The sequence below is a fragment of the Pleurodeles waltl genome, chromosome 2_2, assembly GCF_031143425.1.
Source record: "Pleurodeles waltl isolate 20211129_DDA chromosome 2_2, aPleWal1.hap1.20221129, whole genome shotgun sequence".
Taxonomy (NCBI): domain Eukaryota; kingdom Metazoa; phylum Chordata; class Amphibia; order Caudata; family Salamandridae; genus Pleurodeles; species Pleurodeles waltl.
This window is the reverse complement of record NC_090439.1, coordinates 994,853,187-994,881,064: the sequence shown is the minus strand read 5'-3', so window position 1 is coordinate 994,881,064 and position 27,878 is coordinate 994,853,187. Positions and strand designations below refer to the sequence as shown.

The 27,878-nt window shown below is 45.8% G+C and overlaps 1 protein-coding gene across 1 annotated transcript in view; it reads left to right on the top strand.

The window, feature by feature from the left end:
- The window catches only part of LOC138282815 (transient receptor potential channel pyrexia-like), a 1,013,831-nt gene that overhangs the window by 830,267 nt on the left and 155,686 nt on the right, over positions 1-27,878 (top strand). Inside the window, exon 18 of the mRNA XM_069220730.1 lies at positions 3,405-3,606. Within this exon, the coding sequence (XP_069076831.1) occupies positions 3,405-3,606 (202 nt within the window). The remainder of the gene's footprint in view (positions 1-3,404; positions 3,607-27,878) is intronic.

Genomic DNA, 27,878 nt, shown 5'->3' with positions numbered 1-27,878 from the left:
CAGTTACAATAAGGCAGTACTTTCCACTGTCTGTGGAAGCTGTATCCACCCTCCATCTTGGGCCATGCTAAACCAGGGGCCATCCAAAATGTATACCAGTGGCCCCAGCACTCAAACTGTCACTACACACTGAGTCTTACTTCTGCACCCATGCTACTTATCCACTGCTCATGACCACACAACACAAATGAACGTCAACACAAGAATCTGGAAATTACACTAAAGCAGAACATTAGTTCAGTATACCACACTCTCTTTTGACACAGCAAAAAGGTCGGGTCAAGACTAATATTTCATGAAATGTTATGTTTCCACCACTACTTCATGTGATCAAACCAGGACATATTCAGTAGTCCCATGTTGGTTTTGAACACACATTTAATGTGCCCCTCCAGGTCACAGAACAGGTTATGGACCTTGTGTTTCCATGGAGATTTTCAGGTTGCTGGGGCAATAAAAAAGTCCATACCAGCCCAGGTTGATATGCATTCAGGTACTTAGGGCATTGGTACACACCCGTATAGCATGCAGGGAACACTCATTTATTAAACAGTCCAGTTCAGTGACTGTGCAAAGAGAAGCCCAGGGTCACAACACCCATCCAAACTACCTCCATCCACATTCATCCATTTTCACAACTTCATCACAACCTCTTCTATGCTCTAGCCTGGGGCCCCCCTGCAGCCATGTCCATGATGAAGGAAATTGCGTTACTCTGCCTAGAGGCAATTTTTTTGCCTCTAAACAGTGTAGCGCCATTATTCGGCGCACAACCTCAAGTTCCCCCTACGCCTCCCCCACCCGGTTAGCATCATTTACAATGACGCTACCCTGGAATTATCGCTGACTAGCTCCATTCCTTAAATATGGCGCCCATCCAGCGTCCAGGCATGACGCTAGCCGGTGCTATACTTTTACACGCAAAACTGCGCTAACGCAGTTTTGCGTGTAAAAGTATAAATCAGAGCCTTAGTCTCCAAATGATGAGGAAGAACAGAGGAGGTGACAGATGCGACATCGGCCAATTTTACATAGATACCCCTTGCAGTCAACCTCTTAATCGCTACCTGGCTACTTTTAGTTCTTAATTAAGCGTGTTCTCTTGTGAATTTACAGTTTGTGATACAACTTATCAATACCTAGGTTGCATCACAAATGTTATACTCATTCAGATTGCACATCGGGTCAGATGCTTGAGAAGAATGCCAAGCAATTGATTATATGGTGGCTGTCTCACAAGGTTCCTCATCAAATGCTTCTTCTTCACATAACCTTTCGTTGCTTGGAGTATTGATATTGTCATGAACCAAACCGTCTACTGGGTCTCCCCTCAAGACAATATCTAGTACTGGCTTTCGCTTCTGCATCTCAGGAGAGCTCACAGCTGGCTCTTAACAACCTCAAATTAATAAATGGTATAATAATACAATGGGGATGCCATTCATGGGTGTTACCGAAGAGCAGAAGGTGGTGGATAGAATGTGCACGTGATGATCTGGTATAGCGGACTCCTTAGATGGTGAGAGTGTAGGAGCAGTGTCTGCATCATTATTGGGAGGGTGAATATCAGCTCGGTGCCTACACCCACTGCTCTCCTCTGGTAGCAGTGCTGTACATGACATACTAGGTGTGGGATAACTGACACATATCCACTATCAATTGGAGTGTGACTAAGAAAAGTGCATCGTTTTGCTTAGTTGTTTTGACTGGCATATTATGTCTCTGGCATTGAGAGGCTGCTAAATACCCATGTCTGCAACACTCTGACACCTAACAGTAAGTGATTTACTCCAGTTGGCATATTTTGCTTTTCGGTGACTCTGTGGTAATAGTGCCCAAATAATGCACAAGTGGCAGAAGAGGCATCATAAGCGAGTTGCAGCATGGCCTCACTCCACCTACATGAGTGACTTTACAACATGACAGCAGCTGCAGCGACCACATGTCTAATCAGACGATTGTGACCCATTTAAGCCCACTTCTAATATTATGGGCCTAATTTAAATCCGGGCTGACAGCCCGTTTCTCCGCCAAGGGGACGGAGTAAATGTCTCTGTCACCCTGGCGGAGATGCTGCATGCCAAATTTAGAAATGAATGCAAAGCAGGCCTACATTTCTAAAACATTTCCAGGATCAGGCTGTCACAACAGTTCCTGTCAATGCTTTTTGAGGTTGGGTGCAGGGCTCCATCATCATGACAGATCCTTCTACCAAACAGTTTGAGTTTATTTATTATCCTGAAGCAGGATTTTTTTTTTAAATAAATAAGAAAAATCCTCCCCTTGCTATGGAAGCCCTCTCCTATGGCGAGGGGAGCATTTAGCAGTTTACACTGCCCCTTACCGTCGAGGTTTTCCTGGTGGTGACGGCCAGTGAAAACTGTCCACTAATTGCACCCATCTAAATCAGGTGGGTGGAGTTATAGGTCTGCCACCTATGGCCCTTACAGAGCAGTTTTTTACAGCCAAGACAAAGTGATTAAGGCAAGGTACACCAGCATCTAAATTCGGCAGGCGGACCACATTCTTGGTGCTAAGTACTCCTTTGCGATGGAGCATCCTTACCTCCAAGAGTTAAATCAGGCCCTAAGCACATCATCTGTAGGATGTCCCTTGCATCACAGAATATATAGCTGCCAACTGTGTTTAACTTGTAATTTCTCTGCAGAAACATTTTAGAAGTGCTCTTTACTGCAAATGTTAAAACAGCCGTCCTTTTGGCAACCGCCTGCTTTTTGTTGTATAAAGTCTTTACATACATAATATGAAGGGGACCAGCTGCACATTTCTTGGCATTCATGGCATTGTGCTTCCTTGCTGAACTTGGATTTTCGGGATAAAACACATAAAAAATAAAGATTCTAATAAAATAAATATTTCTTATCTTTGCTTACCCCCTGGCAGTCTCTAAACTGGTTATGCCAGGCTTCAGTTCCCTGTGATGATTGGAAATCAGATTTTACTAATTTCGGAAGAGCCCAAGAAGAGGTGTGGTCCAGCTCTCCGTGGAGTAAAAGGTTCTTTTGGGGGAGCTGGTATTCCTATTAGAAAGACAGGGGAGGTTTACTGTTTTTCCCTGCCTCAATAAAGTGAATCTCTCGATTCCAGAACTGCTTTGAGAATGCTGTGTCACACTGCTGCTTAAGTAGTCTTCTTGGTTAATGGTAATCAGGCTTTATTATTCTGTTTCACCATTGCACGACTAGATCTGGAGTATTGAGCTGTACAGATAATAATTGGAGAAATCCAAGAATGTACTATATTGAGATCGGCCCTTTCCCTAAAGTTTAACTATGAGTGGTAATGTCTGTCCAATTTAGAAATGTTTACCGTCCACAATCATATTAAAATATATGAGACACAATTATGAATACGTGCATGTTTTATCTTCTGTGTTGCTGCAGGGTCTATGACAACGCTACTGCAAACGCAGCCATGCAGCAGGCCAGCACGCTGCTGGAAATAGAGGAGAATCTCACCCGAAAGAGCCTTGGTAATTTTCAAAGGCACATTAGGGAGGCCTGCTCCCCTCTAACACTTTTCTACGATGATGACCTCACGAGTGAGGAAGATAACGAATTGAAAAAAGTCACCTTTCAGATTAAGGTAGGTATGCTGAGGAGGTATATTGGAGAGGAGTTAAGGATACCTGGCTGGTTTTCTCAATCACTACTTGTTTTGTAAAATCCACCCTGACTGTTGGGTATAATGCAATTGAAATTGGTAAACATCCAAGAAAGATGTATTTTATTATTAACATAATCATAGGAACTTGGACGTAATTTAGGGGTCGCCAGGGTCGCAGCTGCGACCCCTGGCTTGCCCCTTGCGACCCCTGACACTGTCTTTGCGACCCCTGGCCTCGAAGGTGGCAAAAGCAGTTCCAGAAACACAGTGACTGCTTGTCGTTATGTATGTTGATTGGGGCTCCTTTGTTGTTGTTTACTCTCATTTTTTTCTTACACTGATAGTGAATAATATTTCATTATTCACTAATAGTGTAATAAAAAAATGGAGTACACTTAGCTGGATTAGACCCTCCCTCACAGGTGAGGTAAGCAAAAAAGTGCGTTTAAATGTATGTTGTGTGCTTGCTTGAGGGTGAGAGTGTTTAGGAGGAGCGATGGTGTGTGTAAGTGTGAATGTGTGTATGTGTAAGCATGTGTGTGTGAGTGGAATGGCAGGCCAAAATGGGCGTTTGACATCACTTCCTCTACCCCTGGCCTTTTGGTGAATTGACATTCCTGCATAGGAATACACCCGTCTTTAACTGAGAGAGTCATGGGTACAATGGCCTGCCCCTGTTTGTACTAATGAGCTATACAGTGGATGTTCCTTGCTAATAATATGCACTTTCATTAGCGGAGAGAGATCCTCTTGCAAGGGGGTGCAGGGAGTGACTGCATCTGCCTGGAAAGGGATGTCTGGGGGAGGGGGTCAAGGGGATCTCCTGTCTCCCCTCCAGAGAGCTGCATTTAGGAGGCTCACTGAAAGTGCACCACATTTTTGTGGTGCACTTTCAGTAGGCCCCTTAAAGGCAAAGTTAATCTTTCTGCCCACGTTGGTAATACAGAACGGGCACAGCTGCAAAGAGATTCCCTCATTTGCATGGGGGTACACCCCCATGCAAATAAGGGAACACCCTCTCTTGATAATGCTGTCACAGATGCATCACCAGCGCGATCTGTAATACTGAAGGGGGCCACATAAGCGTATGCAGGTTCTTCTGTAAAACCAGAAGTTTCCAAGGGGCGCGCAAAGCAGGTACAAGCGCCCTTTTTACCCTTGGGGCACTTCTGTAATATCCCCACCAAAGCTATTTAACCTGCCCTTGACCCTATCCTTTACATATCTATTATTGCACTAAATAGTATCTACTTCTTCCTCTTTAGAGTGCTATGTTGCACATAATCTATGATCTAAGTTAGAGATAAATATTTGGAAATACTCCTTCTATTATACACAAATAGTAGATTGTTGTAAGTTAAGCTTAAAGTTGTTAAAGAGGTAAAAGTAGTGGAATCTACAAATTTGGTATTTAGAAGAAGACAAGGAAGTACAAGATAGACGACAACAGCAGCCTGAATAAAATGACAGGTGTTAGAAATGGGGTCTTTGGTTGGCAGTCAGGTTACCCCCTGTCCAAGCAAGGACCCTCACTCTAGTCAGGGTAAAAGAGAATCACCCTCAGCTAACCCCTGCTACCCCCTTGGTAGCTTGGCACAAGCAGTAGGCTTAACTTCAGAGTACTAGGTGTAAAGTATTTGTACCAACACACACAGTAACTTAATGAAAACACTACAAAATGATACAACACAGGTTTAGAAAAATAGAAAATATTTATCTAAACAAAACAAGACCAAAACGTCAAAAATCCATAATACAGAAGTCACGTTATCACAAAAAATGCAAAAAGTCTTCATGTAATTTTAAACACAACGCTGACAGCGTAAAAATGTACCTTGGGTGCGTCAAAAATATCCCCGCACGGGCGAGTGTGCGTCAATAAGGGCTTGTGATGCGTCGATTTCACTCACAAGCGAGACCTTGCATAATTTCTCCTTTAGTTGAGTTGGCGTGTGTCGTTTCTTCTCTGCGCAGGAGAGTGATGCGTCGATCCGGTCAGCACTCTCGGGTCTGGGCAGTCCATGCATTGTTTTTACACGCCCAACGGTGTTTGCGTCAGAAATTCAGCCGCACGATGGTCCGAAAACCACGCAGCGTGGGTTGCGATCTCACCAGCCTCTGTCAGCGATGCTGCGCGTCGTTTCACCAGCTGCAGGCGTCGATCTTTCAGTCGCGTTGCAAACGAGCGTCGATTTTCAGCCCCAAAGCTGGCAGTGTGTTGATTTTTCAGCCGCAGATCGGAGTCGCGCCGATCTTTTCCCCACACGGTGGTCTGTGCGTGGATTTCTCACTCTTGGGCTGCCAGCTTCTCTTCTCAGGGTCCCAGTAACTGGATGGGCACCGCTTGGCAGAGTAGGAGTCTCTCCAGAGGCTCCAGTTGCTGGCAGAGAGAAGTCTTTGCTGTCCCTGAGACTTCAAACAACAGGGGGCAAGCTCTAAATCAAGCCCTTGGAGAGTTCTTCACAAGAAGGAAGGCAGCACAAAGTCCAGTCTTTGTCCTCTAGCACAGACAGAAGCAGCAACTGCAGTATATCTCCACATATCACAGTCACAGGCAGGGCAGCTCTTCTTCCTCAGCTCTTCAGCTCTTCTCCAGGCAGAGGTTCCTATGGGTTTCCAGAAGTCTTCTAAAGTCTGTGGTTTTGGGTGCCCTTCTTATACCCATTTTGCCCTTTGAAGTAGGCTTCCTTCAAAGGAAAGTCTCCCTTGATTGTGAAACCCTGCCTTGCCCTCGCCAGGCCGCAGACACACACCAGGGCATTGGAGACTGCATTGTCTGAGGGCAGGCACAGCCCTTTCAGGTGTGAGTGACCACTCCTTCCCTCCCTCCTAGCACAGATGCTCATCAGGAAATGCAGACTACACCCCAGCTCCCTTTGTGTCACTGTCTAGAGAGAGGTGCAACCAGCCAAACTGTCAAAATGACCCAGACAGGGAATCCACAAACAGGCAGAGTCACAGAAATGGTTTAAGCAAGAAAATGCTCACTTTCTAAAAGTGGCATTTTCAAAAACACAATCTTAAAATCAACTTTACAAAAAGATGTATTCCTAAATTGTGAGCTCAGAGACCCCAAACTCCACATGTCTATCCGCTCCTAAAGGGAATCTACACTTTAATCATATTTAAAGGTAGCCCCCATGTTAACCTATGAGAGCGACAGGCCTTGCAACAGTGAAAAAACAATTTAGCAATATTTCACTGTCAGGACATATCACTATATGTCTTACCTTAACCATACACTGCACCCTGCCCTTGGGGCTACCTAGGGCCTACCTTAGGGGTGCCTTACATGTAAGAAAAGGGAAGGTTTAGACCTGGCAAGTGGGTACACTTGCCAAGTCGAATATACAGTTAAAAACTGCACACACAGACACTGCAGTGGCAGGTCTGAGACATGATTACAGAGCTACCTAGGTGGGTGGCACAACCAGTGCTGCAGGCCCACTAGCAGCATTTGATTTACAGGCCCTGGGCACCTCTAGTGCACTCTACTAGGGACTTACTAGTAACTCAAATAGGCCAATCGTGGATAAACCAATCAACCATACAATTTACACAGAGAACATATGCACTTTAGCACTGGTTAGCAGTGGTAAAGTGCTCAGAGTTGAAAAGCCAACAGCAACGGGTCAGAAAAAATAGGAGGCAGGAGGCAAAAAGATTGGGGATGACCCTGCGTAAGGAAAAAAGTCCAACACGACCCCTTACCAGCCTAAAGCCAGGGGAGAACATTCAATACCTTGATGTGCTTCCCTGATTGGGGCGATAGAACAGGGACCCAGGCCCACAACAGCAGGGGCATGTTCCAGTTCTACACCTTCCTGACTCCAGTAGGATCCCTCTGTCCATACTCTCAGGGTCCACTAAGCTAATCCATGGGGAACCCTTCTCCTCATCTGCAGATACCATCTGTGCAGCACCTAACTTTACTTTGCTCACAGATGTATCCCAGTGGGCAGATAGTACCACCAGGGCCAACACAGTGGTGTTGCCCACTCCACCCCCGAGATGTGACTCTCGTCCTACCCCAGGGGCAACTCTGTCCACCAGGACAGCAAGCCACAGTGACCCCTGACAACTGTCAGGGATGAGAGCCCAACCTCAGGCCTCTCCAACCACTATGACTGTGGAGAGTGGGGGGCGGTAGCCCCAGGTGCCTGGCACACTTTGACCACTCTCCCTTCCACCAGGTCAGGGATGACAGCCTGACCTCACACCCAGAGTCCAAAACTGTCAGAATGCTTCTAGAAGCAGTCCTGCACAATTCTTCCACCAGTGCAGGGATGTTAACCTGCAACTGGTCCTCCGACCTGGGGTCTGTACCTTCAGGTTGGACCAGGGCCAGGGATGAGGCTTCCCTCCCCCTGCCCATCCTTCTGAGGTCCTGCACCCCCCAACTAGGAGTGGCCCCCCCAGAAGACAACATGGTAGGGGCACTGTTAGCAGTATCCCCTTCCTCCAGGTCAGGGGGGACACCCTGAACCTGGCCTTCCAATCCAGGGTCTGTAGCCTTAGATTGCACTGGGGTCAGGGGTGAGTCGGTCTCTCCCCTGCCCCTACCCTCAGGGTTCAGCACCCCCCCCCCCTCAGGGAGAGTACCCCTTGAAATCACACCAGGGGGGTGGTTGGGCGAATCGCCCCCCCTTCAGGTCAGGGTTTACCCCCTGCACCTGATCTTCCAGTCCAGGGTAAACCCAGTACTTCCTGGGGGGCACACCTACCCCCCACCAGGTCAGAGTTTTCCCTCTGAACCTGGTCATCTAACCCAGAGTCGCCACCCTGCGGTTGAACCATTTCCTGGCACACCAGGACTTCCTGGAGGGCACACCTACACCCCACAAGGGACACAGAAGAGTCTGGCTGGCGCAGGTCTCCTGACCCCTCCCCATCTGGCAGAGTCTGGATTCCCCCAACCCAGAAATGGTCTCACCAAGGTCATTCCTGGGGGGCTCGGCTCTCAGCTGACCCCTGACCCTCCAGGTTCTCCACTGGGGTCCGCAACCCTCTCTCTGGACTTCTGCACCCCCTCCCTATGATTGGTACTGCCAGACACCAGAACTGGTGGGACTTTGGGTACAGCCGCCCCCCAAGTTCTCCTGACACTGTGGGATCTCCCTCAACAGATGGCACTACGGTACAGGCTAGGCTCCCCTCCTGGTGATCCCTCATGAAACCCTCCAGGACCTGGGACCGGATCTCGGGCACCTTGGGCCTCAGCCCATTCCCTCTGCTCTGAGACTGGACATGGGGTCCCTCACCCATCCCACTACACTGGGACCTACCTGGGACACTACAATCTTTCCCTACCTCACCTGGTTGGGAAATACCTAGACCACTCCCCTCAGGAGCACTCCCAAATGCCTCTTCAGACTCTCTGGTACTCACCCAGAGGTCTGTCTCCAGTGCAAGTTCCCTGGGGTCAGAGAACTCACACTCCACCTGGTGTTGGCGTAGCTCTGGAAAATAAGGACTAGACATATGCTCTCCAGCAATTACAACACTCAGCCCCTCACATGAATTAACCAAACTACCCTTCACCCAACCATCCAGTGACTAAGCCTTGAAAAAGCACCCCTCATCACCCTCCTGAGACTGGTGAGACAGTACCTGACTGTCCCTGACACTCAACCCACACTCTTCTGGGGTGTCTTCACACTCTATAACCAGGACTTCTACCTTGGGGGTGGGGGGGCTCTCCCTGTCACTCTCACCTAGAGTCTGTAGAGTGTCCCTCCCACCAGTAGGAATATGACTCCCCATGCCAGTTCCCCAATCCACCTCAGGGACCCTGTGCATCACTGGAGCTTCCTCATACCCCTGAACCTCCTGGTGTGTGTTAACTCTCTCCTTCAAGTAGGGCACCACATCTCTGAGCATGTGCACGTCTTCAGCAGCACTGGATATAGAATTGTTGCTGCCACCATTCCAGCTGGACTCAGCCTTCATGACTTCCAGCTCTTTTACCATTAGCTCATAAGCTAACCTCAGCTCTTTCATCTCTAGGTCCCTCCTCATCTTGTTTAGTTCCAACTGGTGAGCCATCTCTGCCTGTCTGTCCTGCAACGCTTCAGGAGTCAGACCCTCAGAGGACCTACTACCTCTCTTGGAGACCCTCCCCCCAGGTGTAACAGGTACCTCCACTACATCACTCTGTAGACTCTGCACCTCCTCATCCTCATCCTCATCCTTTGTGTGTCCCCAGTCTCCTTGACTGTCACCCAGGCCCTCAGTGCCTTTTGCAGCTCCCCCTTCCTGGCTGAGCTCTTAACGGGACAGGCAAGATCTTTACAGAACTGTTTCAACTGAGCAACTGAGTACCTCTTCCGTTTCCCTAATTGAAACACAGCTCCTGCTGTTGCATCTTCAAACTGAGACATGATGGTAAACAAGTGCAAAGTTCCAAAACCAACAAAGAGGTCACCACAAATATGGAAGTAGACCAAAAATGAGTCCCAAAGAAAAAAAGCAAAATCACAAGACAAGTAGTATGTGGTCACGTAGTGGTCTGAACTCAAAACAGTAGTGTACACTTAATCACTGTATGTCAAGTACAAATACAAGTCCTATCCCAACCACTGATCACCAATGTTAGAAATGGGGACTTTGGTTGGCAGCCAGGTTACCCCCTGTCCAAGCAAGGACCCTCACTCTAGTCTGGGTAAAAGAGAATCACCCTCAGCTAACCCCTGCTTACCCCCTTGATAGCTTGGCACGAGCAGTAGCCTTAACTTCAGAGTGCTAGGTGTAAAGTATTTGTACCAACACACACAGTAACTTAATGAAAACACTACAAAATGACACAACACAGGTTTAGAAAAATAGAAAATATATATCTAAACAAAACAAGACCAAAACGACAACAATCCATAATACAGAAGTCACGTTATCCCAAAAAATGCTAAAAGTCTTCATGTAATTTTAAACATAACGCTAACGCTGTTAGTGTGAAAATGTACCTTGGGTGCGTCAAAAATAACCCTGCACGGGCGAGTGTGTGTCAACAAGGGCTTGCGATGCGTCGATTTCATTCACGAGGCGACCTTGCATTGTTTCTCCTTTAGTCGGGTTAGTGTGCGTCATTTCTTCTCTCCGCAGGAGAGCGATGCGTCGATCTGGTCAGCACTCTCGGGTCTGCGTAGGCCTTGCGTTGTTTTTACACACCCAGCAGTGTGTTTGAAATTCAGCCGCACAGTGGTCCGAAAACCAGTCAGCGCAGGTTGCGATCTCACCAGCCTCCGTCAGCGATGCTGCGCATCATTTCTCCAGCCGCGGGCGTCCATCTTCTGGTCGCGTTGCAGGCGAGCGTCGATTTTCAGCCATGAAGATGGCGGCGCGTCAATTTTTCAGCCGCAGATCGGAGTCCCGCCGATCTTTTCCCCGCACGGCGGTCTGTGCGTGGATTTCTCACTCTTGGGCTGCCAGCTTCTCTTCTCAGGGTCCCAGGAACTGGATGGGTTCCACTTGGCAGAGGAGGAGTCTCTCCAGAGGCTCCAGGTGCTGGCAGAGAGAAGTCTTTGCTGTCCCTGAGACTTCAAACAACAGGAGGCAAGCTCTAAATCAAGCCTTTGGAGAGTTCTTCACAAGGAGGAAGGCAACACAAAGCCCAGTCTTTTTCCTCTAGCACAGGCAGAAGCAGCAACTGCAGGATAGCTCCACAAAGCACAGTCACAGGCAGGGCAGCTCTTCTTCCTCAGCTCTTCAGCTCTTCTCCAGGCAGAGGTTCCTCTTGGTTTCTAGAAGTCTTCTAAAGTCTGTGGTTTTGGGTGCCCTTCTTATACCCATATTGCCCTTTGAAGTAGGCTTACTTCAAAGGAAAGTCTCTCTTGATTGTGAAATCCTGCCTTGCCTAGGCCAGGCCCCAGACACACACCAGGGCATTGGAGACTGCATTGTGTGAGGGTAGGCACAGCCCTTTCAGGTGTGAGTGACCACTCCTTCCCTCCCTCCTAGCACAGATGGCTCATCAGGAAATGCAGACTACACCCTGGCTCCCTTTGTGTCACTGTCTAGTGAGAGGTGCAACCAGCCAAACTGTCAAATTGACCCAGACAGGGAATCCACAAACAGGCAGAGTCACAGAAATTGTTTAAGCAAGAAAATGCTCACTTTCTAAAAAGTGGCATTTTCAAACACACAATCTTAAAATCAACTTTACAAAAAGATGCATTCTTAAATTGTGAGCTCAGAGACCCCAAACTCCACATCTCTATCTGCTCCTAAAGAGAGTCTACACTTTAATCATACTTAAAGGTAGCCCCCCGTGTTAACCTATGAGAGTGACAGGCCTTGCAACAGTGAAAAACAAATGTAGCAATATTTCACTGTCAGGACATATAAAACACATTACTATATGTCCTACCTTAACCATACACTGCACCCTGCCCTTGGGGCTACCAAAGGCCTACCTTAGGGGTGCCTTAAATGTAAGAAAAGGGAAGGGGTAGGCCTGGCAAGTAGGTACACTTGCCAAGTCGAATTTACAGTTAAAAACTGCACACTCAGACACTGCAGTGGCAGGTCTGAGACATGATTACAGAGCTACTTAGGTGGGTGGCACAACCAGTGCTGCAGGCCCACTAGTAGCATTTGATTTACAGGCCCTTGGCACCTCTAGTACACTTTACTAGGGACTTACTAGTAACTCAAATAGGCCAATCATGGATAAACCAATCAACCATACAATTTACACAGAGAGCATGTGCACTTTATCAGTGGTTAGCAGTGGTACAGTGCTCAGAGTTCAAAAGCCAACAGCAACAGGTCAGAAAAAATAGGAGGCAAAAAGATTGGGGATGACCCTCGCAAGCAAAAAAGTCCAACAACAGGTCACACTTTAGATGGATTCACGAACACTTTGCAGAACAACTAGGTTTTCAGGGCCCTTTCTCAAGAGTGTAAGGTCGTAGATGTTTCTCAGACTAGGGAGACAGTTAGATAAGATCTATTTATTAGGAAATATTGGGCCTCATAACAACATTGGCGGGCGGCGGTTGTAACCGCCGTGCGGCCGCCAATGCGGCCGCACTCCCGCGGTGCCCATTTTGACATCCCCGCCGGCCCAGCGGGGATGTGGGCCGCAACATGGGAGCCGGCTCCAAATGGAGGCGGCGGTGTTGCGGCCGTGCGACGGGTGCAGTTGCACCTTTCGTGCTTTTCACTGTCTGCAGAGCAGACAGTGAAAAGCCGCATGGGGCCCTGTCAGGGGGCCCCGCAACTCCCCGTACCACCAGCCTTTTCCTGGCGGTTCAAACCGCCAGGAAAAGGCTTGTGGTAGGGGGAATCGTAATCCCCTGGGCAGCGATGCCCTGGCGGATTACAACCGCCAGGGCCATTGTGGCGGAAACCGCCGGCCCCGGCGGTGCGACCGCGGCGCTTCCGCCGCGGTCGTAATGCCCCTGGAAGCACCGCCAGCCTGTTGGCGGTGCTTCCGTCATTTCAGCCCTGGCGGTCCCGTACCGCCAGGGTTGAAATGATCCCCATTGTGTTTTTATCAAGGTGCAGTCGAACTTTGGACTTACTAAAATGTTCCTGTCAGGTGTCATGCCAGATGGGCAGGTGAACAGTAGTTTTTTGCTCACCAGGCAGTTTGTAAGTTGTAGTTCTCATCAAGGGTAGCTGAGTATTTTAATTCCATGCTATTGAGTCTTTGTGCGCAAGGGCAAAGGCTTTCAACTGACAACTTTCTTTAATTTGTTTCCATTAGAAGTGTATGATATTGCTTATTTAATAGACTTTCATTGTCTTAGTATCAGTGGAGCTACATGTGAATGTCCCCTGCATAGTGAAAGGGCACACTCCCCTGTCCGTAGTGACTCACTACATATGAAACAGATACCCTGACTTTTGGTTCAGCCCTGGAACCGTGCTAAGGTAGCATGTGTGTAGAGGCCTATGCCTGCCTCTGTCAATGCAAGGTTCAAGAATTGTTATGTGATGTGGATGTGTGCCGCAAGTGTGCCTTCATAACAGTAATGGACTACTGTCTTAGCCCTAGGTATGTCACATAGAGTAGAGGTGGCAATGCCCTGTGCTTTGTGAATTTATAGTGAAAGTCGACTAGACCTTTTTCACTGTCTCAACGAGAGCTTGTCTACTGATTCCACTCGATTTAAAAGTTTTGCTTTGTAGTGAGACACAGAATCTTGTGCTGATATTGCATGTTATATTGGGAACGCATGTCAGGTATGCATGCATGTGTGGTAGTGTGTAGGAACCTGTGTGGGGGACTGAAGAGAGTGGGATCCATTTTGAATGCCCCTTGTTTAACATGGCACAAGATGAAGGGTGAGGATAGCTTCCCCAGACAATGAGAGCTTATTGCTTGCACTCAGGTGCCTGCAGGATGGAAATTTAGACACAGAAGGGAGGAGAATGGAGACAGTGCTACCTTTACAGATTCTATGGGAGTCTTGTTAACAAAGCTCTGCCGATTAGTTCTTACTGAGCACTATCATTGGTAGAACGGTGGGGTTGCAATATCTGCTGTACTTGGTGACAATGTTTCTAGGTCAGACCTACCCTTTTGTCTGTCTCTAATTACCACGGCAGGAAGGATGGTGACAGCCAGGTGCAGAGAACTCACACATTATTGTGTCCATGATCTTACAGAGACTTCTAGCCGCAGATTCATTACCTTAGAATTGTTCCCAGGCGTCAGACTGGATCCGGAAATGTCTCCAATATTGGATCTTTCTTAGATTTACATGCTTGAATCGTTCTCAGTTGTCGAAGCGGGAGTTCCACTGTACCATTAGAAAGTAGTGTAATGTTAAACATAGCCTGGGAAGACCATAAAGCCTTCACTTTAGTAACATTTTGCTATCATTTAAAAGAGATTAAACTTCAACCAATCAGTTTGAAGCACCCTCTAGAACACTCCTCTCAGAGGCTGCTGTCTTTCAGGTTTTCTACCGCATCTCGTGTGAGGGAGTCTTACCTGAGCTCTGCTCAGTTCCACTTTGTCTCAGTCTTCAGAGAGATATCTCTATTTCTACCTGCTACTACAGCTACCATCTGCTTCAAATCTAACTCCACATGGTCAGAACAGGCTAAAAAGGGTATTTTAAGCCCATGTGGAACCTGTGGAAAGAAGAGGCTGCATTCAGAAGATCAGTATATGCTGCCTCTACCCATCCCACAAGGTGAAGGATGTTTTACCTTTTCTGCGCAAACCCTAAAAGACAGAGAGGGGCTCAAAAAGTGTTTGCTATTTCTGTGGCTCCAAAAATTTAAATCAAGGGAAGACCCTGTTTCTGGGGAGGACAGTGAGGATTCTGCCTCATCTTCCAGGAGAGTTCAGAAAAGGGAGAAGGAGAGGGCAGAAGGTCAGTCACCTCAGGGGCCTCACAAGAATCCTCTAAAAATACTCACCATGGGTCTCACAAGGAGCACAGTCCTTCAGAAAGACACTCTTATAAACATAAGAGGGACATGATTTTCCCTCAGAAAAACAAAGGAAATCAAAATCTGAGCCTTCTACACCTTCTTCTCAGATTTCCCATAAGTTCAAGAAACGTTGTCAGTGCCGTCGACAAACAAATTGTCGAGAAGCACACCATCAACAAAGGAATCAACTACCTCACTGTGAACAGCAAAGATAATGGGGTTGACAACGACGTTAACCACTATGATGATAATAGCTATCTTGGTTGATGCACTACATCATCGACAATACAGTCTGACGCCCATCCTGTCGTTGGTCAAAATGGTCTCTACCTCATTTACGGCGACAACATTGCCGATGTTGAAATCAATTCCAATGATGATAGCGATCAAGCCACCATTGCCGACCTTGATGACGACATCGTCAACTAGAGACAAATCACAGGAAAAGCCAAATGAAGAGTTAAAAAACAGATTTCTAAAGCCAGAATATACATCCCAAAGTGAGTGTCACCGTTGCCTCCCACTCATCTCCTGGATGAGGATGAGTCAGATGATGATGGTCCCTTTGGGGTAGCATGCAGTCCATTGAGCTGCATGTAAAATACCAGCAACAGTGTGACGATTAAGAAGAGTAGTATGGCCAAGAGTATTATCCTCCTCAGCACCTGGGTCTCTATTATCAAGATCAATTCCAGCCTTATCCGCAAGGCTGTACCGGTTCTGTGGTACATGTACCAAGGACATTGATTTTGGACCTGCAAAGATGCTGCTGATTACCATAAATGCTTTCCACCTACAAGCATCTCACCCAAGCAGGCGACTGTGCTTCCTAAACCTTCTCCAGTACTACCTTCCATTCCACAGACCCCAGGAACTATACCATCATACTCCACTGTTTAGAACTGTCCCTTTGCATGATACTTCGTCTTCGGATGACAGCAGTGAAGAGGGGGAACTTTGTGATGTCCTCACGGAATGGAATTATATCCTCATTCTTACTCTGCCATCCCCAACGCTGCCACCCATAGATTGACCCCCTGAAGATATAGGAGGTTTACATAATCTCTTAGAGAGGGTGGTGAAAATATTTGCCCTTCACATGACAACGAAGCAAGCTGACTGCTTCTTATATAATTTTAAGAAAACCTTCCGAAAGAGCGTTAGAGCTATTCCTATCATAGACTACACCTGGCTGGAAGGTATAAAGACCATGAAAAACCTGGCCACGGTGCCTGCAGTGCTGCCCTGCCTAGACAAAAAGTATAAGGTGGTTCCAGAAGATTCTCCTGCCTGCCTCATCGGACACGCAAATCCCGACTCTGTAGTCACTCAAGCGACCCAGTACCATTATAAAAATCCATTTGCACCAATTTCAGCACCTCCTGATAAGGAAGGCAGGTCCCTCGACAACATCAGAAAGCATTTATCTTCAATGTCTGCACTAACGGTACAGGTGGCAAACTCATTGGCAGTGCTTGGAAGATATGACCACCAAATGTGATCAGACGTAGCACCATATCTTGACTGTCTACCAGAGAATGCCAAAGCCAAAGCAAAGAGGATCCTGGAGAATGGGCCTCCTCTGAGGTAACTTACTGTGCCATCGACTTTGCATCCACAGGTTTTAGACAGCTGACAGGAGTAGTAGGCTTGCAGAGAGGGGCTGGTTAAATTCCAGGAAAAATTCTGGTCCTCTCATATGATGGTGACACCCTCTTTGGGAAGCACATTGATGATGCCTTCCAGTCCATCAAAATGGATGGTGACACAGCAAAGTCACTGAGTACTCTGTAATATCGACAGATTCCTTTTTGTGGCACACAAGTCAGAGGGCACTTCTTTTACCGATCATACCAATCTGGGTCACAACAGTTTCACCCGCCATACCAACAACAACCAACTCCTCGGGCAGCTTACACAACACAAACCCAGAGAGGACAGCTGGGTCAGCAGGGTAAAGACACAGGACATTGACAGTGACGAATTACAGCCACTGGCTACACTCCATCTCCTTCGGAAAGCCTCAAAGGCAACATATCAAATCATCTTTCAGAATGGAAGAAAATAACAACAGACCAATGAGTATTGGATTTAATTACATTCTATCATACACTGGAATTCATTCAAATACTGCCTCTGACTCCACCCCAGAAGTACCTGCCAAAACATCTGCATCTTCTCAGGTTAGAAGTCCAGACCATGCTCAGCAAAGAAGCCATAGAACAAGTTCCTGGGAATTAGAAAGGGAAAGGTTTTATTCCCCTTTCTTCTTGGTCCAGAAAAGGTCAGGGGAATGGAGACCTTGCCTGGATTTAAGAAAATTAAACAAATATCTCAGGAAACAGACATTCTCATGGTCATGCTCCAGGATATCCTGCAGTTTCAAAACCAGGAAGATTGTATGACAACATTAGTGCTCAAGGGTGCATATTTTCACTTCCCAATACATCCACGCCATTGATAGTTTTAAAGATTCACAGTACCCGGCAGCCATTATGAGTTCCAAGTTCTCCCATTCGGCCTGACATCCGCCCCTCACATTATCACAAAGTGCTTGGCTCCAGTAGCCGCATTCTTAAGACAGAAAAAACACAAAGTCTATCCATACCGTGACTGTTAGCTGTTCAAGGCACCTTCCCATCAATCTGCACAGGGGTCAACCAACTATTGTTTACACCTTTTCGTCAGAGTGGGCCTTACTCTGAACCTGCAATAATCATCTCTTCAGCCATCTAGGAGTGCAACGTTCTTGGGTGCTACACTGGATACAGTCCAAAACGAAGCATATCCAACTCCAGAAGGATGGACACGATTGTTGCACTTAGCCCAGTTAGTGCAAGGAAAAAAGCCACTTTCATTTTGCCTATTCCAATCCCTACTAGGGATGATGTCCTTATGCATTCCCTTGGTACCATTCTGCCGCCTTCAGATGCAAAAATTGCAAGAGGAACTGGACAGGCAATGGTTGCAAACACAAAGCTCCTTCGCCTATACAGTTCGGGTCACCTAATGAATACATGCAGCTCTTTCCTAGTAGATTTGAGACGTAAACCTATCCACAGGTCTCATTGTTCATACCTTAGATTTCCCAGTTGGTCATCACAACAGGGGCTTCCTTAGAGGGTTGAAGAGCTCATCTCCCATATTTGCAACTTTCCCTGAAATGGGAACTGCCACAGGGACTCCTACATATCAACCTGCTGGAACTCAAGGCAGTACACCTAGCCTTGCAAGACTCCCTGCCAAGATTAAAAAAGTCTGCAGTGCTCATCCGCACAGACAACACCACAACCATGCACTATATCAACAAGCAAGAGGACACAAGATCTCAAGCGCTGTTCCAAGAGGCGCAAAGGATTTGGAAGTGGTCGACCAGTTATCAGGTAGATCTGAAGGCAGAACATGTGCCAGGGAAGCAAAATGTAACTGCAGACACGCTAAGCAGGATGAAACATACCTGCCACAAATAGGAGATCAACCAGGACATCCTAGAGGAAATTTTCCCCCAATGGGGCAGGCCAAATCTGGACCTCATCGTGACCTCCCAGAACTGGAAGTACAGACTCTACACAAGCTGGCATGCAGAGCCAGGGTCGTGTGGCAATGCGTTTTCGATCGCATGGTCCAGAATCTTTGCACGTGCTTTTCCTCCAACAACTCTCCTTGCAAGGATTCTAATGAAGATGAAGGCAGAGCCCTGCATGATCATTCTGATAGCTCCAGGATGGCCAAGACAGCATTGGTTCACCAAGTTACTTCTCCTATCAAAGAGACAGCACACCAAACTGCATCTACTTCCATCTCTGCTGACAATGAACCAAGGCCTAATACTTCATCCAGATCTGAGATTCTTACACTTGTCAGCTTGGCTACTGAATTCAATGAGTTTGCGCATCTGAACATCCCGCAGGGTTATTTTAGCCAGAAACTGTGCTGATAGTACAAACAAGACTTACACTCTTAAATTACAACTGCTGTCAACAGTCAAACATGCACCCAATGTCATTTACACCGGAAGAATTGCTTCCTTACTCAATACATCTTGCATGGTCAGGTCTCGCTCATACTTCCATTAAGGTTCACTTAGTGGCAATATCCTGCTTCAGAAGTTTATCAACATCACCATTGTTATGGTCTAGTAGACTCATCAAACAAAGTTCTGTTCAGGGTCTACCCTCCAGCGAGACGTCCTCCCCCACTCTGACAACTAAATACTATGCTTTCTCAAATAATGAAAAGCCCATTTGAGCCTATAAACAAAGCTGTCATAACATTTCTTCTTGGAAAGCGGCTCTTCTGCTGGCACTGCCATTGGCAAGATGAATCAGTGAAATACAATCATTCACCATTCAAGATCCCTTTCTTCAATTCAGGAGTGATTCTGCTAACAAATCCAAAATTAATTCCAAAAGATCCATTAGACTTCCATTTAAATAAACCAATAATTCCAAAGACTTTCTTTCCAGATCCCAAGAATGCAGCAGAAAGGACATTACATTTCTTGGATGCCAAGAGATGTCTAAAGTTTTATCTTGAAAAGACAAAACAGTTCCACAAATCTAATCATGTATTAGTGGCATACAGTGCCTCGAGGAGGGGTTGTCTACTCTCTAAACAGAGCATAGCAAGATGGATAACTAAAGCCATACAATTTTGTCATCAACAAGCTGGCACGCCTTTACAGACTAAGGTGCAAAATCTTTCTACCAGAAGTATATCAACGTCAACAGCGTTGTTTGCTGGTGTGTCTATCCAAGATATCTGCAGAGCAGCGACCTGGAAGAGTAGACACACCGATATGCAGCACTACTGCTTTGAATCCCCAGTCTACAGCGATGCGGCAGTGGGCCAGGCAGTGTTATGGCATCTTTTTCAGTAAAGGTAAGCCATCAGAGTAAGTTATCCACCACCACCTGAAAATGTAATGTGCACATTTCACTTTGTTTATATATGTGTGTATCCCCGAAACAAGTTGGGATTGTTTTGTTTCCATTAAACAGAAAGAGGTTCACGAAGAAAACATTGTGGCTGTGACTTTCTGCTGCAAGTAGGCCTGTGGGGAGGAACCCAGAGCAGGAGATAATGACTTGGGTATATATATATATATATATATATATATATATATATACAGGGAGTGCAGAATTATTAGGCAAGTTGTATTTTTGAGGATTAATTTTATTATTGAACAACAACCATGTTTTCAATGAACCCAAAAAACTCATTAATATCAAAGCTGAATATTTTTGGAAGTAGTTTTTAGTTTGTTTTTAGTTTTAGCTATGTTAGGGGGATATCTGTGTATGCAGGTGACTATTACTGTGCATAATTATTAGGCAACTTAACAAAAAAAAATATATACCCATTTCAATTATTTATTATTACCAGTGAAACCAATATAACATCTCAACATTCACAAATATACATTTCTGACATTCAAAAACAAAACAAAAACAAATCAGTGACCAATATAGCCACCTTTCTTTGCAAGGACACTCAAAAGCCTGCCATCCATGGATGCTGTCAGTGTTTTGATCTGTTCACCATCAACATTGCGTGCAGCAGCAACCACAGCCTCCCAGACACTGTTCAGAGAGGTGTACTGTTTTCCCTCCTTGTAAATCTCACATTTGATGATGGACCACAGGTTCTCAATGGGGTTCAGATCAGGTGAACAAGGAGGCCATGTCATTAGATTTCCTTCTTTTATACCCTTTCTTGCCAGCCACGCTGTGGAGTACTTGGACGCGTGTGATGGAGCATTGTCCTGCATGAAAATCATGTTTTTCTTGAAGGATGCAGACTTCTTCCTGTACCACTGCTTGAAGAAGGTGTCTTCCAGGAACTGGCAGTAGGACTGGGAGTTGAGCTTGACTCCATCCTCAACCCGAAAAGGCCCCACAAGCTCATCTTTGATGATACCAGCCCAAACCAGTACTCCACCTCCACCTTGCTGGCGTCTGAGTCGGACTGGAGCTCTCTGCCCTTTACCAATCCAGCCACGGGCCCATCCATCTGGCCCATCAAGACTCACTCTCATTTCATCAGTCCATAAAACCTTAGAAAAATCAGTCTTGAGATATTTCTTGGCCCAGTCTTGACGTTTCAGCTTGTGTGTCTTGTTCAGTGGTGGTCGTCTTTCAGCCTTTCTTACCTTGGCCATGTCTCTGAGTATTGCACACCTTGTGCTTTTGGGCACTCCAGTGATGTTGCAGCTCTGAAATATGGCCAAACTGGTGGCAAGTGGCATCGTGGCAGCTGCACGCTTGACTTTTCTCAGTTCATGGGCAGTTATTTTGCGCCTTGGTTTTTCCACACGCTTCTTGCGACCCTGTTGACTATTTTGAATGAAACGCTTGATTGTTCGATGATCACGCTTCAGAAGCTTTGCAATTTTAAGAGTGCTGCATCCCTCTGCAAGATATCTCACTATTTTTGACTTTTCTGAGCCTGTCAAGTCCTTCTTTTGACCCATTTTGCCAAAGGAAAGGAAGTTGCCTAATAATTATGCACACCTGATATAGGGTGTTGATGTCATTAGACCACACCCCTTCTCATTACAGAGATGCACATCACCTAATATGCTTAATTGGTAGTAGGCTTTCGAGCCTATACAGCTTGGAGTAAGACAACATGCATAAAGAGGATGATGTGGTCAAAATACTCATTTGCCTAATAATTCTGCACTCCCTGTGTATGTATATATATATATATATATATATATATATATATATATATATATACTGTATATGTATATGTATGTGTGTGTGTGTGTATATATATATATATATATATACATATATATATATATATATAAAATCTCAGGTTACATTTAGACCGACTCCTCCTTTCCCGAGTCAGAAGTAAATTAACACTTTCGTCTTCAGAGCAAGGTATTTATTACACAGACAACAGAACCACCCAGTGTACACAGGCTGTTCATTTACTTCTGACTCAGGGAAGGATGAGTCGGTCTAAATGTAACTTGGGATTGGATTTTGAAGGTTCGCAACCCTGCCAGGGCCTGCTGAGAAAGGGATGAGGAAGGAGCGTCTTGAAGCTTTATTTTATTATATATATATATATATATATATATATATATATATATATATATATATATATATATATATATATATATGTTTATTCTAATGTTTCTATAAAATGTGCTATTTAACTGCTATTCAATCTGATTCAAGCACGTGAAAGATCTAATACTGAAGAAAAAAATAAGTTAGTTACCTTTAAATGTAGTTCTCCAATATTGGTATCTTTCGTAGATTCACATGCAACCCACCCTCCTCCCCTGAGAGGCTCACCCTCTCTTTGGTACTATAGGTATTCACACTTGTGCTCTGAAAATCTGAGAGACAGAACCCTCTGGGGGGAGTTTTCTGAAGAGTGTTTCAATCTGATTGGTTGAAGTTTAGTCTCTTTTAAATGATAGAGATATGTTACAAAAGTGAAGGCTTAATGGCCTTCCCAGGCTATGTTTAACATTACACTGCTTTCTAATGGTACCATGGGATTCCCACCTCGATGACTGGGGATGGTTCAAGCATGTGAATCTATGAAAGATACCATACTAGAGAATTACATTTACAGATAAGTAACTTATTTATTTTCACAACCAATACCCCTGCACAACAGTAGGTGGCGTTTTTCAGCTCCACATGGCGTTATCGGCGTCGTCTGCACTGGACGTGACTTGTGTGATGCCTGTTGAGGCACCAGCCATGTGCGCTGATGTCAGTTCTTTTTCCTTCACGCTATCCAGAGAAGATCTACTCCTACTCCTTTCTTTACTAACTTTTTTTGACTTTTTGTTGAGTTCTTTTTGTGTTTTTTTTCCTCGTGGTGCGGAAGCTCCTGGTGGCTTGGTGTCTGAGATCTTCATCTCACTCCAAGTCGTCTGGCCACTTGGGTAAGTCCTGCCACAGGTAGAAGAAGAAGTCAAAGAGGTCTTCGACTTCTCCACATCTATCGTCCGACTGGCTCCGCAGCAGAGCCTGTGCCTGGGCGGTTTCCACGCCTCCCCTATTTTCTGGGAGCTGGAGCGACCCCTGCCCAACTTAAGCATTTCTATGAGGTCATGCATCTCTTTTTTTGGGTGGCCTGACCCCTCCTGAGTGCCTTCAGGCCCTGAGGCATTGACTGGGGCCCCTTCTGGTTTTGCGTCAGACGCTCTGGCCCCGGCACCAGCGCCGGTCTCGATGCTGACAATCCCAGTGCTGCTGGTGCCCACCGGCAGTGCTGTCACCATTCTGAACGCCGAGACGGAATTGGAGGAGCATCGATCAATGCCATATTCACCACTATCTGGGGCCATGCCATCCAGGCCGGTGCCTGAGCCCCATTCTTATGAGCTAGAATTCAGGGAGGATTGGGAAAGGTCACTGGACCCTAAGGAATACCAGCCTTATGACACCGTGGACTGGTGTGAGGATCTGGATGAGGCCAATGGACTAGATAGTTCTCCAGATACTGGTATGCTTTCTCTCCCTACCATGGCTACAATGTAGCAAACGTTATTCGCTATGGTGGTGGGGTGGGTGACCCAAATCCTGGGCCTCAGTTTGCCCTCAGTAGCAGTCAAAAAAATATCTCGACAGAAGTGCTTCAGCCGGGAGTATTCCCATAAAGATGAAGGAAGACTATCTCTCCCTTCTGCGCCAGAAAGTGACAGCTCTCTTGGCCAAGGGTGCCATAGAGAGGGTGTTGATGCTAGAAGTAGATTGTGGTTGCTATTCCTGCTACTTTCTGGTGCCCAAAAAGAACGGAAGCCTTTCCTCAACCTTTGTGGACCCTTTGTCAAAAGGCCCTGCATCTCTGGACATGGCTGGAACATCAGGGCATATCCCGGGTGGTTCAACATCTGGCGGGCTGTCTGAACACCAGAGCAGACAAACTCAGCTGAAGATGCCTAGCGGTGCAAGAATGACATTTAGATCTGGAGGTGGCTCAAGTTCTCTTTCAGCAGTGGGGAGAGCCTTGGGTGGATCTATTCGCCACCGCAGAGAATGTGCAATGTCAGCAGTTCTGCACGCTGGACTTTCCAAAGTGACTCCTCGCCTGGAGATGCTTTTTATCTGGAGTGAAGCCTATACTACTCCTTTCCAGAGTTCTCAAGAAGATCAGGCACAACTGGGCCCAAGTCATTCTTGTGGCTCTAGACTGAGCACGGAAAGCCTGGTATCCTGAGCTGTTGAGCATGGCCATCAGTACTCAGATCAAGCTGCCCTTCGAGAGGATCTCTTGTCGCAGAAGCTGGGGAGGGTTATCCACCTGAACCTGCCCACGCTCCACCTTCCTGCATGATGCTTGAGCAGCAACATTTGACAACTTTTGACCTTCCTCACGAAGTCTGTGACGTTAGCTTTGCAGCCATGTGTCCGTCCACCAAGACAGTATATGCCTGCCATTGGGGAAAGTTTGTGGCATGGTGCACAAAAAGACAGATCAATCCCTTTTCTGCACCACTTCCACAAGTTTTTATTTGTATTCTTTCCCTTGCCCAACAGGGCTCTGCTCTGGGGCCTTTCTGCTATTTCTGCTTTTTATGGTTGCCTGACCAACCTTCCATCTTCAAATGCCATATTGTAAATAGGTTCGTAAAAGGTTTGTAACATATATTGCCACCTTCACCTTTCATTATGTCCCAGTGGGACTTAAATCTTGTCCTTACTTTCCTTATGCACGCTTCCTGTGAGCCTTTCCAATTGTCCACTCAGGCTTCTTACTATCAAAACAGCCTTCCTCATGGCTATCACATCTGTCTGGAGGGTCAGTGAGCTTCTGACCTCATCATCCAGGCCTCCTTATTTGAACATCTCCCCAGACAAGCTGGTGTTTCATACTAGAGCTTCCTTTCTGCTGAAAGCAGTCATTTCCTTTCACTTTACCCCAGTCCATGACTCTGCCTACTTGTTACTCTCTGCCACATCCTTCCAAGGAAGAGGAGCGATTTCACCATCTGGACCCAAAAAGATCATTTTCATTCTACCTTGATCAAACAAAAGAGTTCCAGATGGACGACCAACTCTTCTTGGGGTATGTCAGAGTGAAGAAAGGATGGGCCATGCAGAAGTGGACTACCTCCAGATGGATCGTACTCTGTATCAAGATTTGCTACACACTGGCCAAGAAGCAACCCCCTGAGGATTTACGTGCTTATTCCACGAGAGCCAAAGCTGCGACCACTCCATTAACAAGTGGAGTTCCGGTCCTGGACATCTGCCAAGCAGCAATGTGGACTTCTCTGCACATGTTCACAAAACACCATTGCCTCAACAGCCTGGACATTGAGGGGGACATTTTGCCTGTTCAGTTCTGCAAGACACCCTTGTGCAAAGTTGGTCTGCAGACCCACCTCTGCGGAGGTATGCTTGGGTATCTATTCTAAGAAAAGGAATGTGTGGCTAGAAGTCTCAAGCAAATGAAAAAAGTTACTTCCCTTCAGTAATGACTTATCTGGTAAAAACTATGGGCCTGATTTAGAGTTTGGCGGATGGGGTACTCCATCACAAACATGACGGATATATGGTCTGGCGCAGTAAGATTGCATAATATCCTATGGTAATCGTAATACAGTGGACGGGATATCTGTTACATTTGTGATGGAGTAACCAGTCTTCCAAACTCTAAATCAGACCCTATGTCTAGCTGCAGATTTGTTACCAACCCACCCATCCTCCCCACTCTGTAAAAGGATTTCTATAGACAGGGCTGTTCCCTTTCAGGGCCCTAGTTTTCCACACCAGTGGTCAATGGTCTTCATGACTCCACACTTCTGGCGTGGAAAGTTGTGAAAAGAAACTGATGTCATTACTCCTAGCTGGTGCCTATAGAGACACTGCACATGTCACTTCAGGCGCAAATGTCAGAAGGTAAAAAGTACCTGTTAGTCAAATTCCACAGAAGCTGGACCCAATGCCCCTCCACCAATATCCACATGGACAATAATTACAACTGTGAGTATGAAATAACAGTAAGGTGTAAAGGGGAAGTGGATACAGAAACAAGAGACTGCCTTGCTGGGGGTACTGGGGGCAACTTAACTTCAATTCCAGAGCCCAATTCGTGTTTTCTTTATTATATATAATGGTGTCAATTACCTGCAAGTGTGAGATAAAACAAATATACACAGTTTGCATTTTTCATTCTTTAACTCTCTAAATTATCATAACACACTGTTGCAAACAATACTCTAATTCCCCAGTGAAAACAAGGCTTGTGCTCCCGTCTTATTAAATATATGCAGTTGGAAGAATTATTTTGTGCTTCTAACAGGGTTTTTGTCTGGAATTTTTTATGAGGTGTATGTGAATATAGTTATTCAGCAACTCACTGAAGTATTTTGTTCTTCTCAAAGGGGTACTGTCTGGAATGTTCCATGAGGTGTACATATATATATATATAAATATATATATATATATATATGTATGTCAATTTTGAGTTAAGTCAATGTTGTACCTTAGAACTCACACAGTATTTAAGTATTTACATAAATGTCTTGGAAGTTCTTGTAAATTACTTGTTCAGACTGGAATACTTCTTCTTACGTTGGAACAATTTAAGAGAAATGCCTTACTGAAATTAGGATGAGACACTGCCTTCCAAGAGAAGAATATATGTAGCTGACCTGGGAATTCGAAGATGAGAGACACTACTCCCTTCACAAACCGCTTCTTTTACAGAAAAACTATGAGAGAAATAGATTCATCTGAATTTTTCTGCACACAAGCAAAGCTGAGACACTGCTTTATAGGTATTGGACAAATGCTGAGACAAGACAGTGCTTCCAAGCAGAATTCTGACTGGAAAAACCCCTGAAGAACGATGTGCAGATAAGAGACGCTACCAGCACCTCAAAGACTCAGTTGAAGTGCAACGTTTTTCCTTCTGAGTGCGTGTGTAGTGGTCTCTGTACACTGCTCACACTCAGAACTACACCGCTGACCTCTACTGCAAGTTAGGCATCGGCCATCTTGGAAAACCTGACCAGCAGAGAAATTCAGCAAGAGAATAATGGACTTCAATAATGATTTTGGGGATCGCTTTAAATATTTCCAATAAAGATACTTCTGAGCTCTTGCAATTCTGGAGCCCAATTTTGTTTGTGGTGAGTAAACATTTTTCCTGACAGTACCTCCTTACAAAGAGGTCCCCCCCTTATTTTGGTTTATTTGGATACATTCTGCTTTTAGTAATCTGGTGGCGTACATATTTGAAATAGGTTCCCAAGATCTCTTCTCAGAATCAAAACCCTTCCACTCAATCAAATAATGCAGTTTCCCTTTAACCATTTCAGAGCCAAGTATTCTGTTAACTTCAAATTCTTCTCAAGAATTCACTTTCAGTACCTTAAAGGAGCCAATGTACCTGGGCTGAAATCTTCAATTTCCTTCAAAGTACAAATGACAAGTGGACAACCACACCAGATCTCCTTTCTCATAGACTGGTTCGACCCTTCTCTTTGTACCAGCATATTTCTTATAAGATGCCTTGGCCTCACACAGATTCTCCCTGGCAGACTGAGTGTTTTGTAACTCCTTCACCTTCATTTCTAATGCTATAACAGATTCTTCGTCTTTACCCTACACTAGTTTGGGATGTCTACCTGAGTTTAAATAAAATGGGGTGTACCCAGTAAAGTCATATATGGAGTTATTTTATGCGAATTCTTCACTCCAAATCAACTCAGGCCATTCACCTTCTTAGTCAAGGAGATAAAGGTGCAAATATTGCTCCAATGTCTGATTGACTCTCTCGGTCTGTCCATCAGTCTTGGGATGGTAACTGGTGGAAAACGGAGTGTCTATTCCCAACCTTTTCACAAATGCCCTCCAAAATGTTGATACGAATTGGGA